The sequence below is a fragment of the Phasianus colchicus genome, chromosome 9 (assembly GCF_987193195.1).
Source record: "Phasianus colchicus chromosome 9, bPhaCol1.hap1.1, whole genome shotgun sequence".
In the NCBI taxonomy this organism is placed as follows: domain Eukaryota; kingdom Metazoa; phylum Chordata; class Aves; order Galliformes; family Phasianidae; genus Phasianus; species Phasianus colchicus.
Window position 1 is genome coordinate 30196025 of NC_143444.1, and position 17772 is coordinate 30213796.

The 17772-nt window shown below is 41.9% G+C and overlaps 1 protein-coding gene across 9 annotated transcripts in view; it reads right to left on the reverse strand.

Moving 5' to 3' along the window:
• The window catches only part of DOCK7 (dedicator of cytokinesis 7), a 91500-nt gene that overhangs the window by 18262 nt on the left and 55466 nt on the right, over positions 1 to 17772 (reverse strand). For 3 of the 9 annotated variants that reach the window (XM_090146786.1, XM_090146785.1, XM_090146783.1), the window contains exons 23-36: positions 14087 to 14179; positions 12821 to 12910; positions 11721 to 11816; positions 11453 to 11593; positions 11169 to 11282; positions 10649 to 10819; positions 9481 to 9620; positions 5808 to 5977; positions 4426 to 4580; positions 3673 to 3855; positions 3069 to 3204; positions 2356 to 2452; positions 1891 to 1908; positions 118 to 214 (exon numbers count right to left, since the gene is read on the reverse strand). In XM_090146786.1, the coding sequence (XP_090002912.1) occupies positions 118 to 214; positions 1891 to 1908; positions 2356 to 2452; positions 3069 to 3204; positions 3673 to 3855; positions 4426 to 4580; positions 5808 to 5977; positions 9481 to 9620; positions 10649 to 10819; positions 11169 to 11282; positions 11453 to 11593; positions 11721 to 11816; positions 12821 to 12910; positions 14087 to 14179 (1701 nt within the window). The remainder of the gene's footprint in view (positions 1 to 117; positions 215 to 1890; positions 1909 to 2355; positions 2453 to 3068; positions 3205 to 3672; positions 3856 to 4425; positions 4581 to 5807; positions 5978 to 9480; positions 9621 to 10648; positions 10820 to 11168; positions 11283 to 11452; positions 11594 to 11720; positions 11817 to 12820; positions 12911 to 14086; positions 14180 to 17772) is intronic. The other 6 variants (XM_031603637.2, XM_031603627.2, XM_031603604.2 and 3 more) reach the window with 3 other exon arrangements.

Consider the following 17772-nt stretch of genomic DNA (forward strand, 5'->3'; position numbering starts at 1 on the left):
TGAACAGTTCTGACAGTGTTCAGGCAGTCAGAATGGCAGGAAGGTTCTATTTAATGAACTGCTGCCTGGCCAGGTGATCCTAATGGTATTACATCTCTTTTCTTCTACCATCCTTACCTGTACAACTATCTCCAGTGTATCCAAAATAATTAGATTTGCTTCTGTTGCAAGATTGCCATCAATAAGCGCTTCATGTTCTATCTCTGCTCGTGATCTATTCGAAGAAAAGAAAGCAATAAAATTACCTTCTGTTTAAGAAGTAAACCCACATATTATTCTCCACTTGAAAATATTTCCTCATTGGCAGGAACCCCTTGGTTACAATGCACATACTTATTGCTGGACAACACTACTCTTTAATGTATCCATTAAGAGGACAGGAAGAAAGACTCGCTTTTTTTACATATACAAACTTACAGGTGATCTATGTTCATCATGCTCAGGAGAGATCACACTGCTTTCTGACACTGTGTTACTCTCCCAGGAAGACAACAAGCATTTAGAATCAAAGTCCAACTCAGACTGGTTTAGTAGCACTGTAAGGCATGCAACAGCCAAACCAGGAACAGAACAAATGGTTTCATGTTGTAGGCTATGGACACACGGTGGTGCTACACGAGCTGGTATTTATGCACTTTGTTCCCAGCAGCCAGACTGGTTGCAGGGCAGAGTGCACAGTGTGGAGGTGTGATTTCTGCCCTCTTATGCTACATTACTTTACAGTTTTTGAAGAGTATCTTCCGTGCCACGAATAAAAAACCTACACAACTTAGCTGTTTAATACCAGGCACTCACTTCCCTCAAAAGGCTGACAAAGTTCATATCCCCACTCACACCAGAGGTCTCATGAATTCAGCAGAAGCCACTTCATTTCAGTGACAGGAGCTGCACTTGGCAAAGCCCCAGTGCTACATCTAAAGGGCCCGGCTACAGCTTGCCCTACGCAGGTGCCACCTCTGACAGACTCAAGCCAGGCCAAATGGCACTGAGGATGTGATGCAGAGTACTGACAAAATCCAAGCAGAGCACACATCAAGGAGGATGGAGCTGAGTCGGCTGGCAGCGTTCCTGGAATCTGTATTGCAGCAACACTCCCGTGCCACACAGCTTCTCATGGGAGCTGGGTCATACACTCACTATCTACTCCTCAGTCTCCAGAACATGAAGGCTTGGTGCCTGATCCTCCTGGGCCAAAGAGAGAGGCCCAGACCTTGTATCAGTAGTGAAAGGATGAATTCTGCAGGCCAAACTTCAATCTGGTATAAGTGCCCATGGCTCGAGTTGAACCATGGTGAAATTTATACCTACATCACTTCGTCAGGAGGTTTAAAACACACTGTTGATCTGGCTTTCCTGATGCCTCAGCCAGACTGCAGCCATGGACAAGAAGCCATATTTGACATAACAAGAGATCTACACTTCTGTGTTGGACAAAATAATGAGAAGCTGTGAAGATGTACTTAAAAATCCAAGAAGCATCTCTATGTCTTTATGGGTAAAATTTGGCCTGACTTTCATCCAGGCTGAGGACCCGGCTCCTCAGTTTCTTTAGAGCTTCACTTGGCCTGAGATTACTTTCCTAGGATTAGGAAACATTCCATTGCTGGGAGGATGGAGACTGCAGGTTGCAATTTGAGAAAACAGAAAACGTGCACTGCAAAGCTCGAACACAACTCCTGAGCCTTACAGATTAAACCACACTGGGAGAGGGAATTATAAAGGAAATGGGTGTAATAAGCAAGAGGAGCTCATTCCAACCAGTTGCACACACACACACACACACACACACACTGAAAACTTCTGCCAAGCATCACAAACAAGACTGTGATGATTGAGTCTGCAGATGTATAAATGGCAATTTATAAGAACTGCACACCAACACTACAGTACCTGGCTGGTTTGTGGCTTCTAAAAGCACAGCACATGTGGAAAAACAATCAAAGTGATGGATTAGGGCAGGAAAGGAAAGTGAGCTTTGACAACTCCAGAATGCTCTTATGTAATAAAGGAAATATGACATGGGATATATATGCTATCTGTGAATATTGTTCATGAATCTTCTCTCTAAATTACAGCTTACTACAGGATTTTTAGAAGGCCATGGATTATATTAGTCTTGTTAAATCTCATTTAAAAATACTGAGAAAATAAGGAGTGGTGGAAAATAAGAGTTAAAACAGGGCAGTGTTAGGCAGAAATCTATTTGTACACTGCCAGACCTGCTCCAGTGGAGTGCTCAAACGGGCTCACACAAGAGCTAAGTGGACTGCTGCCACTGACCATCAATGGTGAAAGAGACCCTGCATTCCCACAGGTACTGTGACATGGTTAAAAAGGAGGATAAGGCAGAGTTACTTGTCAAGCTTCTCTGTGTTTTGACGCCAGTGAGTCATATCCTTTCTCCATCTCAAATTCTCTTGACTTCCAAAAGCACTCCCAGAAGGACTTCTCTCTGTAGGATAATATTAAAGTAATAGTAGTCATTTATTATTATTATTTTTTTAAGCAACAACTCTAAGTTGTTAACAAGCAACACGTGACAGCAAGCTATAACTTTTTCCTTAGATCCAACGCTGTGGCACTCAGACCCAAGATGTTTATATGGTCTCTAACTAAATGCCATGAGATGTCACTTGACTTGCAGTCATTTTCACCTAAGTATTGAGTACAGACTGAGCTAAGTGAGACAGCAACTTCTTTGGACTACTCAGGAGCCTAGGTTTAGCAATCCTCAGCAGTCTGACATTACTGTCTGTTAGCTGAAGACAGTGATGTCTTCAGGATGGTGCTGAGATACCATTTCCTGCTTCACAGGCTTTCTGTCTTTATTGTCACTGCTGAGAGGGCAGGGAAATTTCATCACACAAACCCCAGATAAGGGATAAAAACACTATATATAAAATATTTCTTCAATATACCCCACAATGAGTGACTCATGTGAACCAGGAAGCCTCCAGCAGACTAGGAGACCGAACCCAGCTGATTCTTGTCCTAATCCCTGGGCCATTTAGGGAGGGGAGTAGCAGTTTTTGAAAAATATGTAGAGTGCAGAAGACATCTTTACTTACCTAACTGTCCTCTGCTTCTTCGGACCATTTCCTGCCTTGCTCCTATGCTTCCCAAAATAGCCTCTTCAAGCTTGGCTCTCATGTCTTTTGACTTTTTGAACGTCAGACTGTTCATTCTTTCAAACACTTTCTTGCCCTGCAAGTTTCAAATGATAGTGAGGGAAGAGGCTTTCAATTTGGATTATTTATTAAGTGCAACAACTCAAAATGTTATTCCTGTATGAAGAGAGAAAGAAAGGAACATAGCTTTAGTTGCTAACTAGATAATCTACCCAGATCCAGCAACACTTCAAAAAGCTCTCTTATTGTTGGGAGCAAGCAAAATGACCAAGAGATACTTTCTTTACCTTGCTGCAGTTCCCAGATGAGTGGCAAGCAAGACAAGCTACATAAAAAATGAAAGGAGACAGAAACACTTACATGACTGAAAAGTAAACATGGAAGAAGGCCAGAGGCTGCACAGAGAAGTGCTTAGCCATGGGATTTAGATTACAGGAAATACTGAGGGAGCAGGAAATGCCTTTCTGGAATTGTACAAAGGATGGGAGTGTTGCATTTCTCTGCGAGCCTTAGAAGAAACTTCAGGAGGTTTAAATACCAGTACCTTGTATTCAAAACAGGATACGCAAAGATAAAGCAAATCCAGCAGGCGATTGAGCTGCAGCACTGACAGGTCTGTGAACCACTTCTGTAAGACACTTTCATCTGCATTCTTGAGCACCCACAAGAGACAGATCAGAAGGCTGCGGCTGGACTCTGTTGAGAAGGTGGAGTGCTGCCTGCCGCTCTAAAACAGACAGGACAAGACATCTGTCACATTGGATTTCACATCCTAAAATGCTTCAGTCACCACTGAAAAGATTTCCATAAGGTACTACTCTGGCCTAAATAATTGCCAGGTAGGAACAGAAGTGAATAGGCAGAAATGGAAGGGTCTGCTAGAACTGGGGAGATTCCCTTTCCTGTGCAGAGAACAAGGGAAATGGCCCATTTACATCTTCAGCTAGGTAAGACTTGGATGTGGTAGGAATTTTTGCTTAGAACTTATAGCAACCACTGTAATTCAAAGAGCTTCTATGCAATTGTTTCAGAAAGAGAGAATTTGTATCATAAAATTCTTACATTTTCTGAGTTTTGTTGATTGTCATGCCTGCCTGACACTTATAACCCCAATGAGACAGGTACAACAACATGCGGAAGTGGTTTGTTCCCTTGTCTTTCACCCTCTACAACACCCAGCCACAAACTGATACGAGTTTCTGCTGCTCACTGATCAGCCCTACAGGGCGTGCACATGTAAATATTTGCTTATTGACACAGGGTGAGGGTCAAGGAATAGGCAGGGATAGCTCTGTACCGATGAGGTGAGTAGAAAACTGCTGGGCCTGGTGAGCTGAGGGACCGATGTTCCTGCAATGGCCATGGCAACTGTCTGGCTTATCATGCTTCCACTCTCGCCTTCATAATCATCAGCAGCGACGCAGCTCGGCCTCCCTCGCTGATTGTGACTCTCTGCCAGAAACACACACGTCCTAGTTAATCCCCAAACTCAACACTTGAATCCCCAAACTCAACCCCAGCCTCCCTCCGCAGTGCTTGTTTCATTGGACCATCTAAGAAGGCAAACTGAGAAACATCACACCCACTGATAGGGTCCTGCAAGTAAACAGGGCTTACTATTATTTGGGATTATGCAAAGCTAAGAAGTAACAGTTTTTTAAAGCAATCTATGTAACCTCAATATCTAGAACACTTTTGAAAACAGACATTTCACTCCTTTGAAGACCCAACACCACAATTTTACTTTTTGCTTTACTGTGCCATTAACCTCAAAGGATGACAAGGACTCCAAATTCCAAACCACTCCAGACCAGATTCCCTGCCCTGAGCTGACACATCCCACCTCTGCTTCTCTGCAGAACACTGTGCACACCTGAAATGAGCTGCTGATAGAGCACACACAGAAAGGAAGTAGAGGAACTCTGCTCCTTCTTTTTAACCTTCGAAAGGCTGAGGGAACTGGGCTTGGAGAAGAGAAGGCTCTGGGGAGACTCACTGTGGCCCTCCAGTACTTGAAGGGAGCATATAAACAGGAGGGGGAATGGCTGTTTATGAGGGTGGATAGTGATAGGACAAGTGGGAATGGTTTTATACTGAGACAAGGGGAGGTTTAGGTTGGATATTAGGAGGAAGTTTTTCACCCAGAGGGTGGTGAGGCACTGGAACAGGTTGCCCAAGGAGGCTGTGGATGCCCCATCCCTGCAGGCATCCAAGGCCAGGCTGGATGTGGCTCTGGGCAGCCTGGGCTGCTGGTTGGTGACCTGCACACAGCAGGGGGTTGGAATTGGATGAGCATTGTGCTCCTTTTCTACCCATGCCATTCTATGATTCTGATTGTTCTGAGCCATGCACAGTGTATGGGATGACTTTTGAATCGGGTCAGAGCAGAGAGACAGGCCAGCCTTACGCAGATAGCAATTAAAATGCACTGCTCACTTTTCACTTTATGCAAACAAGTGGTCAAATGCAGCTTTGAGTGTTCAGTCATTGAGGATTTTGCAAGTGCACTTTAGGAAATGGATGTGGAAACACATCAAAGTTATTATACTTCAGAAATACAAACAACCTCATCCACCAATAACGGGACTTGTTTTAGAACCACAGAATTTGTTCTAGAAAAGAAACGCTCAAACTTTGTGAGCAGCTGAACATATACCCATAGCACAGAATATGAAATACCTGTAAAGTCATAGAGCTGAGGCACCGTTTCCATGATCACACCAATCAGAGGTAGATACAGCATTGCCACCCTGGCCTTTACCTGCGGGTCAGCGTACCGTGGGTCCGAGTCGTGACTGGACAGTAAGTTGTGTACCATATTGATGACCTTCTTATGCAATCCAAATAAACTGTTAAAAGAGAGTTGGGTCATGCAGATTAGTTAATACCTTCAAAGCAAACTGTATTTTGTAACTGAGTGGTTTCAGTTAAAAAAAAAAAAAAAGAAGAAAAGGAATCCTAGTTTTTATTTTTAACTTCATATAAACTGTCATTGCACATATTCTTCCATCACCCAAGGATTTTACAAATGGCTGGCTGCTGACCATGCCATATAAAAGGTATAAAAATATCCTGCTGAGGTGCACACCCAACATGATGCAAGCACTCTCACATTTTCCATACAAAGCCCCAGCTTTGCAGTGCTGCTGTACCGAGTCAACTGAAGAATGCTAGGAGAGATAGGGAAATATAGAGGATGGGGGGGAGAAACTTGAGAGTAGGTTTAGTGACATCATTTGTAGCGCTCTTTGCTGTTTCTATTTAACTCCATTTACAGAGAGAAAAGCCCTCCTAAAACAGATCATTGCTTCTATCAGATGATCAGGAAGATTCTGCCTCAGTTCCCTGAATCCCCATGCAATTATTCAACCGAAACAGACTACAGCTCAGTAGCTGAATGCAGACTGTCAGAGAAATGGAGAGGCAGAAGGAAAACCCAGCAAGAAGTGGCCTTCTTCATTATTAAGATGCAAACAATGGCAGGGCCCAAGCACCATTTCCTCTTGCAGAACACTATATGTAAGCCTACTGGTGCTCATGCCTTATGAACAGAAACCCCTTTGACTCTTGAGAACTCACTCTGCTCTTCTCAATTCCCTCAGCCACCACACAGAGGGCAAACTCTCCCAGAGCAAATAGCATGTACCTCTGTAGCTATTTGCTTCTGGAGGCAAACCAGTCCAATGCAACAACTCTACCCCATGCACAAAGCAGCCAAAGAAGCTCATACATGATGCAGTAGCGAAACATAAGCTTCAGTGTTCAGACCTGTGGTATTAAAACAAGGGCCGAATTTCAGGCAGTATCCACTTTACCTGAAAAGTAGAGTTGAATTCTGGTTAAAAAAGACAAGAGGATCTGACTGGATTGTTGTGGGTTTAAAGTGGTTATAAAGACACCAGTACAGGTTAGGAAGGCATTAGGTAGGTGAAACTACATTTCTTTTCTCTCTGTGTTTTTTACATCACACCAATACAAATCCTACAACTGCCTTGTCATTATCAATGAAATCCTAAACAGCTAGGAAGGAAATGCTTATTTAAATAACTAGCAGCACAACCTTCAAATTAAGGTTAAAGAAAAAGCTTTGTATTGTTTTGAAGGAGTGACATCTAGGCTGCGCTTGAATAGCTGGAAACAAGCTATCCTGCAGGCAATGGAACTAAGCATAGGGAAATACATTCAAACAATGCAGTGTAACTAAAACCTTGGGCTACATGGGTTTCTTTTTCCCTTTTCCTGAACAGAACGGGTACAGGATCAATCTGTATGGAGGAGGAAATGTGACCTGCTTATCTTTCTGTCTGATAACGCAATGAAGTGATCCTGCTGCCCTGCACCAGCCCCTCTGACATCTCAGCCTTGGATTTGTGACAACAGTGCACACATCTGCAAAACTGACTTTTGTCGGTGAAAACCCAGGGTCAAATCTGATTTTCTCATATCTGCCCTGTAATGTCAGTCAACATGGGCAACACAGGCACTATGAAATGAGCAGTAACTGTTATTATCACTGAATAATCAAGACATGCATCCGTTCAAGGTCCATCTGCCTAGGCTGACTCTCTAGCTTCTTTAATCCACATGCTGTCTCCTCTTTTAGGCTACAGGTGCTCTGGAGGAAGACTGAGACATGTTGTGTTATTGTACAGCACCTAGCACAGAGGGATGTAACCAAACCACTGCCTCTAGGCAACACTGCACTGCAGTCTTTCCTTTTCAGTGGAATCCAAGGAGCTCTTGTACAATGAGTGAGCTAAAATGTAATGTATTCTCCTAATGGAAGAAAAGCGTGGAAGGAATAAATAAAAGGCTCTACATCACCTACCAAGATCCAATGCAAAGCTCTACTGGAATGAGCAGCTAAATGGGTGGGCATCCCTCTCCACTCCTGGGATCACTTGTAAGCTTTTTCCAACGCTGGCCAAAATATTTTAATGGTAAGCATGCCTAAAACCTCCACTAATCATCTGGTAATGATCCTCCCACCTGACCATTAGAACTCTTTTCAGGCATGAGAACAATAGACCCCAAGGTGCATCTATCAGGGCAGAGACAGATTTAATCCTGAGGAGAGCTAATAAGCTGCAAAGCACAAGTCGTTCTGGAAAACTGTAACAAATAAATGCATTACTGACACACATCTTCACCAAAATTTAGGAGCCTCTGATTAAAAGGGATTTCCAGAACTGAACTGGTATCAGTGGGCTTTTGCTGTCTACAGAGGGCCCCAAATAGGAGCTGTCTCTCTAGTGGACACAAATAAAATCATACTGACAGCTCTTCTGTGCAGCTGGACAAAGATCAGCACCCAGGTCCAAGCTTAAGGGCTGAGAACATCAGGCTGACAGAGCTCAAAAAGCAAGTAAGTGAGAAAAGAAAGGTTGTGAAAATAAGAGCAAATGAGATCAGAGAGAGCACTTCATTTCTAACCAGGGAGTAGGATGTTCCTATGCTACAAATAGGATTTCTGCAGTGTGTGAATTGGTAAAGATTTGCTGCTTTTTCAGACCAAATAAGTGGCACTACGATGTGTTATGCACATATACAGGACAACAAACTCATTTATTGCATCACTTTCTTCTCCAACAAGAAACAGAATTAATGTTTAACTCCTGAGACCTCTTGGTAAAGGGGCAGAATTACCCATGAATCATCAGTATTCGTCGACTCTGCTGATATTTCTGGGTCCACCTTGAGAAAATGCCTGTGAGAGAACTTAGGACTGCAGAAGCAATCAATAATTTCTATTGAAATCCATTTGAAAGGAGTAAGGCAGAAAACAGCCCTAAATAATACAAGTAACAGACTGGATGTCAGGACTACAGGCTACACTACACACCCACTTCAAAAAATTATTTGCTCCACAAGCCAGGCAAGTCACTGACCAACTCTGCACACTTGACTCTATTTGACTATTTATGTAACCCATGGGGGTCTCACTGATGCATAATTTATGTTGATGCAGAGCAGAGGGGACTACAGACAAAATGCACTGTAACATTTAAAAACACCAGCAACAGAGACTTCTTAAACACAGAATTATTTTTTTGTTATAGTTGATAAAAGCAGTTTTCCTGTTGGAGCTCCAGTGGTGCCCTTGTGGAGCTGGGGACTCCAGAGGGAATCTCTTTTCCCCCTCAGCTGGAAAAATATGACTGAAATCATGTTCACAGTGTCAGTGCTAAGGAACTGAGAAACAGAAGGGGCAGGGAAAAAGAGGATTCTCAGAGTTAAAGAACAGGTCCCTTACCTTCTCAGCTCACAAATATAACTTAATTCTGGCCATGCTATCCACCATTTACTTGGAACTACAGAAAATTCTTGAGGAAAAAAAATTGCAAAGATTTACCCTTCTGCATCAGGATCTAAAATGACAGCCAGTTCTGTTAACACAAGCCCAGCCAAGTAATGCTGTTGACGGAAAGGCACAGACAATTCAAACATATTTGCAATCTTCTGGTCTTGGACATTGGTGGAGAACCCAGAACTCTGAAAAAAAAAACAAACAACCAAGTTTCAGCAGCTGCATCATAAGGATCCTTGAAACACAGAGAGTCAAAGCCTAGGAAACACAACAAAAGCAGTTTTCAGAAATAAACACAATGCCAGGTAAACTATTTTTTTCATGTTTTGTTTGGATGTAGGCACGTTTAACTACAATATATCCAAGCTCTCTAATTCTTCTCTTAATTGTTTGGCATTATTGCCTTCTCCCCTACAAGACAGCCTTAGAGAAGTTAAGCCAAATAACCTTGAAAAGTGGATTAAACTTTTAACTCTGGCATGGATGCTTTCCTCAGGCTTAAGAAAGCTTTAATTTGATTGATTTTTCAACTAATTAATCTACCTGAACAAAACACTTGTTACTTTACTTTTTCTGAGCAGGTTGGGACAGCACTATAGCGTACAGGAAGTCCCTTGTTTTGTAAGAAAAGGGTAACAGTGTACAAAGTCTTTTTTTAATGGCTCATTTATGCTCATGCATAACATGGAAAGGATTAGATGCCTTTGGACAGAAGGGTGTGTGGACACTATGGGGATACACATATGGGCTTCTTTTTTTTTTTTTTCAATAATACAATATCAAAACAAGTGAAAACCTACACAGCAGGAAGAACTGTTACACTTTCCTCCAAAGTCTGAATGTGAGAGATGGCTTCCAGGTTCAAGATGTTGCAGGAAGAAGTAAAACCAAAACTGCCATAGCCAAAGTCACATCATCACCCAAACTGCCTGCAACCTTGCATGGTTCCCATCGCCCACACATCCATCCACTGCAGCCTTTCTTTCCCCAGCACATCAGTGGCAAAGGGGGTCTTTCAAGTGAGAGCTGTGTCTGAGTGCTTCCCAGCTGCTCACTTGTTCTTTCTTGAATGAAGTTAATTCTAAATAAACACTTCCAACAAATACTAGCAAGCAGAGACTGAAAACACGGATTATACATCTGCCTCATGTGATTTAAGCCACTGAACAAAGCTCAGCTTGAATTCCCACAAAGGGCCCTTGTTGCAGAGTACCTGGGAAGTTGCTGAAGACACAGACGGTGATGGAGACGCAGGCGGCGTGAGCAAACTGCAGGGTAAATTCAAGGTGACGTAGTGTTCATGGCTGCAAATGATGCGAAGGAAGTCCAGCCTCAAAGATGCCAGGTTACTTGGGTTTGTCAAGGAATACAGCTTTGAAGACACCTGGCAAGTTTAATCCGTAAGACTGCAGTTAGCACCAAAGCAGATTACAAACGCAGCACTGGCTCTCCTGTCCCACTACTGCTCCCAAAACTGCTTCCAAAGCAAGAATTAAACAACTTGATATCATTACATGACCCCATCCACATCACTTCTCTGTGCTACAGATTAAACTTCTGATGTGCAGGAGCCACACACCTCCCAGCCAATAACTGCACACGTAGCAATACAAGATGTATATAGAAGTCATATTTTTACAAGCAAATTAAGAACTGTCCATACTTCACTGTCTGTCTAAGAGAAGAGTTATGCCATGGATCACAGCTAAGTCATAACATTTATCTGCATTCACCTGTTTGTAGCAGGTCTTAATAAGAACAAAAACAAATCCTCTGTCCATGATAGACAATAGATCATTGAGGAAAAATGCAAGACTGGTGTTGAGCCTTTCAACCATTTCTGTATCCTGGAGAGAAGGAAGAGAAAAATGGAAAATGACAAAGAACACACTGAGCAGTAATAGAGCAATACAATGTATTCAAATACCAACTCCTGGTCTAGGCATCAGCAAAGAACACACAGTAGGGTCTGGTGCCTGAGCTCTGACCTAAGCTCACTTTAATTGTTTGTCATTACCTTCTGAAACCGAGAGACTATATCACCAGCAATTGTGCTGACCAAAGCAGTTACATCATCCATGAAACGCTCAGGAAAACGATTCTTTCTTGAAGCATCCAGTTTGTCAGCAAAATACAAATGATGCACCATGCTCTTCACCTATAGGAATATAAATTACAGTGGAGTCACTCGTGGAAATGAAGCAGGATGGAGACTCGGTCGTTGCTGTTTGTGTTTTAAATGATGAACGTTAAGGCAATAAGCAAAGTGCTTCCAGTTTGCTCACCATCAGCTCGAAGAAGAACCAGGCCTGCTGCAGGGCTGCCTCCCGCACACTCCCACTGCATACGACCCACTGTAAGGCCAGCTCTTCATGAAAAAGCTACATAGAGGCAAATCCAGAGTTAGTCCAAGCCTCATCAGCAGCTCACAAAACAGTCTGCATGAGAAATGGGAGCACGGTCCATGGAAAGTATGGCAAACAATGAGATTAAGCAAAATAATAACTGAGAACATGACAGCAGTGGTGGTTCCTTAAAGAAATCCCCAACTAACAATGAAGGATGATGTCATGATATGGAATGTGAGAAACGTTCCAAAGCATCTCGCTTCAAAATTGAATTTCAAGTGTCAAAAGGATTTTCCACCCACCCAAAAGAAAAAAAAAAAAAAAAGGTTTGGTGCTCATATTAATTTATTTTAAAAGTCTACCTTTCTGCCTGGTCTGATTTTTGCAGGAAAAAGGAGTAAAAAGTGGACATATAAAGCAATTTGTACAAAGATATACATTTACTGTGAGAAAGGACTTAAAACAGTAAGAAAGAAACGTGGGGCTAAGAATCAGCTTTTAGATTTCTTTTCTTGGGAGTACCAATCCACAGGCTGGACACTGTCAGTGACCACATTTCCATCATACAAAAGTCTGGCATTTTGCCTTTCTGATGTTGTTCAGTAGGATCTCACGTCCTTAAAGGGAATGCACTTCCAAAGCAACTCCCTCCCACTTTCTGGAGTCACTCTGGATTAACACCTATGTAACTGAGTTCAGAACACATCTGTAGTGGCAACCATCTAACACACTGTAATTTTGCACACAAGGATGTGTCATTTACATGTCTAGACAGTGCTATCTGTAATTTATTTTAAAGCCATAGATACTTTGGCTCCAAACAGTACAGACATTAAATCAGACAAGCTACTCCTGACCATTTTATTCTTCCCAATTCAGCTGTCAGAATACTTCATATTCACCACAGCCTGGATGTTCAGAGGTGTTAAGCAGTTCCTAATGACCTCAGAAAGAATCAGGCTATAGATAAAACAGATGCTTTCAGAATGACTTGACCTCCCTGCCCCACAACATCAATTGTCTTCACTGAAATCTACCTTTTTAGTTGGTAACCGTCCTGTTAATGTTTGTAAGAAACTTGACGTCTCAGTGTGCGAAGACATACGATTACAACTTCGATCCGTAGCCTACGGAGTGGAGATGAATGAATGATGACAGGACATTAAAGTTTGCTGTGGATGGGTTTTGCAGCTCAAGGACAACGTACGTTTACAAAAATACTGTTCCAACTGTAGGCTTTTACTGCCTTTACACCTTTTTATGCATTCTCAAAGTCTTACTCATTTACAGATCTGCTTTAAGCAACACGACAGCACTTTTTACTGTTTTAAGACACATAGGCTATTTAAATAACTGCATGTTCTTATGCACAAAGACATTTAGTGCTGCAAAGCATGAAACCTTTTCGTCACTCTATTTTATCAACATGCATATGTCAAGGAAGTAATACTTGTAATTTCAGTGCCATACCTCTCACTCTACCAGACCAAGTACGTGGGGATGTAACACTGCTACTGGGCACACAGAATGAGAAAATCACTGAAGCTATTTCTGGTGGTAATAATTGGCAGGATACAGCTGGATACTTGTAAGACTGGTAAACTTGAAAGGAAGTACAGTTGAGAGGTATGTTCCAGGCAACCATGCAGTGGAAAGCAGCAGGCAATGGGGCTAAAATAACTTAAGTCTTGCTGACCAAAGCTGCTATAAAGTTTTCATACTTTGCAACATGGAACAGATACAATTGGATCCAGAGAGTCACTGGTTCCAGCACTTAAATTTACACCTTTCAAGAGAGAATTTTACATGTGTATCAATTTTGGTTTAATAATATTCCACTCGAGCAGACATGAAGGATTACTTGACTATGAATACTAAATGCTTGATGAAAATGGCAAAATGGTTCACATTAAAAGAAATGGCAAACATGGACAAAACTATGGGGCTGTGATTGATGTTCCCATTTAGAAATGTGCTCCACCTGAAGCTGAAACTAGTGTTAGAGAGAAAGAGAGAAAAAAAGAAAGGAAAAGCAGTCACAGCATTTGCATTTCACAGACCAGCAACCACTGAAATGAAAGAAGGAGACACGTTCACAAGTTTTGGGGTTTGTCATGCAGTGCAGTGAGGTGGTGGGGGAGAAGATGCTGATTTATAAAACGAAACTCAAAGTTTTCAAAGAAGGATTAAATAAATAAGTAAATAAATAAGCAAACCACCAAAATCAGAGTATGCACTGAGGATATTCTACAGGGAAACATCAGAGAAAACAAAGCCAGAAAAACCTCTACCGAAGACACCACCTGTGTTGACTCTGCACTTGGGCTGGGGTTGGATCCCCATGGGGCTGCTTTTGGACCACCAGTGTTTACCCAGGAATTGGAGCGGTCTAAACCCTGGGCATGTAATAGAAAGCAGTTGGGAAAGGAAAGAAATATTACACGTTGCATGCCATACAATAGTCAAATCTTAGTCCTTAAAAGCAATCAAACCAGGTGCACTGCAAACACATCACCAATTAGAACTGTTGAAGCTGTATTTGTTGAGAGGCTTACTTCTGTCACTCATCACACATGTACATCACATTAATACTCCAATCCAACCTGTCCTATCTGTAATGTCTGACATTCAAAAACTATCCTCCTCCTGAAAAATCCCACTTCCATTGGTTGAAATCCAGCACTTCAGTAAATGGAGCCAGCCCAAATTTTGTATGTGACAGAAGAACATTGGTGCTCGGATGTGAAAAACAAAGGATGCTCTCAGTTTTTCCTCAGATCTTTTTCTTAAGGTAGACTACTTGCTAGCCCACAGACTATAAGCTCTACAGATCCTATGGAAATGCTATGGAAACTCAAAAAGATCCAATTGTCAGCTCTCACAGGTTTTCATGGAGTAAAAATCCTGCACCATTGGTGGAGTAACCTGTGGAGAAGCTTTCATGTGAACTTCTGGCCATCTCCTCTGGGCACTGTGGCAAACAGAGAAAAGAGGACATACCTTTTCTGGAACCAATCTGCTCTGCCAAAGAAAACATTTGAAAAATTACCTTGCTTTTTTAAAAGATTTATCTCATTTGTACTTCAATTTTAACTCTCACGGTGAATCATATGTGCAAAATTACTGCAGATCCCTCCTTTCCCTCCACTCTCTTTTCCTCTCAAGAAACTCAGAATGAAGAAAATGAAAAAATTAAACTCGTGTTTGTCATCCAGGCTGTTCCCACGTCAGGAACACTCAGTGGGATGCAGTGGACATTCACATGTCTCAGGATCCAGCTCTAACAGAGGCAGTTGTGCAATGCCATAGACATCCCTATAAATGCCACACATCATTTTTGACCCTCACCTGAGAGAGCTTTTATCCCAGCTTCTGTGCCAGCCCAGACCTTTTTCCCAATATGTGAGGCAAAGGTGCAGACTATTTCATCACAAAGATTACCAACTGCGAAGTCCATCACGCCTAAAAGTTTGTTTCTCTCACGAAGATAAATCTACCCAAGGATTGAGCCTGGGATTCAAATCATTAATACATTGAGCTATTCTCTATGCAGAGTACAGCCATGCTGTAATTTTGCTTAAGTAGTCCAATAAAAATATACTGAAGAGACAGAATGAGTGTTTTAATCTCAATTACTTTTTGGAAATAATAAATCAAACCTCTCCATCCTGCATAGATCCATACAAATGTTTTACTTTGCTTACAATGAGTTCAAATCAAAGAACTTTGCAGAATGCTGAACTAAGTTCACCTTTTGTAAAGCCAGATCTAATTCTGAAAATGCCTTCATCCCACTCCCTTTTTCATTCCTATGCTTTCTAATCACAGCCCTCTGTACATGTCCAGCCTCAGAACCAATGTTCACAGAAGCAGATTTTGTGAAAATCTGAAGAGATTCCTTCATTTCATACTTCTCTGGAAGATAACAGAGTGCAAGAGCTTCTCTGGCTCGGTAAGTCACTTCCAAGTGCACAAAACTCTTGTTAAATCCTGTCCTGTTTCTGGGGTTCAACCTGCAGCTGGGCATAGAACGCACATCTGTGAACATCCATCATCAGAGCCATGACACTCAGAATGTTCTGTTTCTTCCCAGCACATCCCCAACATTTCAGGAGTACTTTAAGCATAAAAATCTCATCATGCTCTTTTTAGACAGTTAATAAATCCTCTTTAGTAGGGAATAAAATTTACATGGCTTCAGTTCACAAATGAAGGCAAAATAAGTGACAAGGCCTAAACCTTCCTCTATTATGCAAAACCACAGAAATCTTCTAAATCCTGTGGAGGGGATGACTGCTTGAATGCTCAGAATTAAGCATAATGCTGATGTAAGTAAGACCTAAAGCAACTTTACCAGAACGATCAAACACATTACAATAAGAAACAACAGAAGACTGAGCTCTAAAGAGTTCCACCAAACATTATTTTTTCTTTTTAAAAGCAGAAAGACTCCAGATAGATTCAGTGTGAAATGTAAGTTCCTTATTTGGGTGTACGTGCTTAAATCTTTCTTGGAGAAACAGAATAGAAATTTATGCATCCTTATACTCCTTTCAGCATCTTAGGAAGTATTCGTGTTTCTAGTGACATTAAGAAACAGAAACAATTACATTAAACCAACCAATTCTGTATAGTCAGACCAAGCTTAATTTCTGATACTATCTGGCAAACATGAAAAAGAAAATTCCCCATCAGCAATTATAGATATATTTACATATTTAAAGCCTGGAGTACCTCTAGAACAAAATTTCTCTTCATTCTGTACTGTGACATTATTCACTATGCCAGCACATGTTAAGCTTCTGATACCCTGTGTGAATTCCATGTGCACATTACTGCCTATGGCATTTCACAAAAGGTCACAGTTGATAAATTAGCAAGATACTGAGGTGGTCTTTAAAAGATTTTAAGACTTTGAAGTCCAAACTTTGATGAAACAAATAACTATTTGCCTATCCATGTTACTTCAGCATCTTATTTGGTCTGAAAAGCATGTCACTATTAATTTAAAACTTGGTAACCTCTTTCTCAAAGAGGTTTTCCTTATAAAACCCAAGACTGTGTCAAGCTTGCCTGGTTGGGCTGATGGCTGCTATTTTGCCAAAAGGATCAAATTGAAAGGATCAGACTCATCTGTGCTGGAAGGGACACAGGTAGGAAAGTGCCTCATCTTGGTGGAAGTTGTCTCAGTTTAAACATTAAAAAGAACCCAAAATGAACTAAGGCACTCCTTTCAGGTAACAGATCTACCAACACAGGTTTGTCCTGCCTCATGTCACCTATTTTAGGTACAAAGTATTAGTAGCAGCTCTACATACTCAGAACTCACAAGAGGGGGGCAAAAAAGGTGATTCATACCTTGTGTGGCATAAATCATCTGCTGAGAAGCTTTTTTTCTTATACTGATTACACGGAAAGCCCTGACAACCATGTTTCCAGAACAGACAACATAACTGAGGCTAAGAAAATCTAGTCCAAAAAAATTGCCATAAACATGCATATATATACCCAGAGCACCTAAGAGCTGGAGTAAGACCACACCAGATGCTTTGCACTAATCTGCCCCCACTCATTGAAAAGCCACTTTCAGCAAGTAATAATGGCCATAGAATCATAATAGAATCATAGAATGGCCTGGGTTGAAAAGGACCACAAAGATCATCCAGTTCCAACCCCCTGCTGTGTGCAGGTCCCCAACCAGCAGCCCAGGCTGCCCAGAGCCACATCCAGCCTGGCCTTGGATGCCTGCAGGGATGGGGCATCCACAGCCTCCTTGGGCAACCTGTTCCAGTGCCTCACCACCCTCTGGGTGAAAAACCTCCTCCTAATATCTAACCTAAACTTCCCCTGTCTCAGTTTAAAACCATTCCCACTTGTCCTATCACTATCCACCCTCATAAACAGCCATTCCCCCTCCTGTTTATATGCTCCCTTCAAGTACTGGAGGGCCACAATGAGGTCTCCCCACCATAAAGGTGGGGAGTCACTG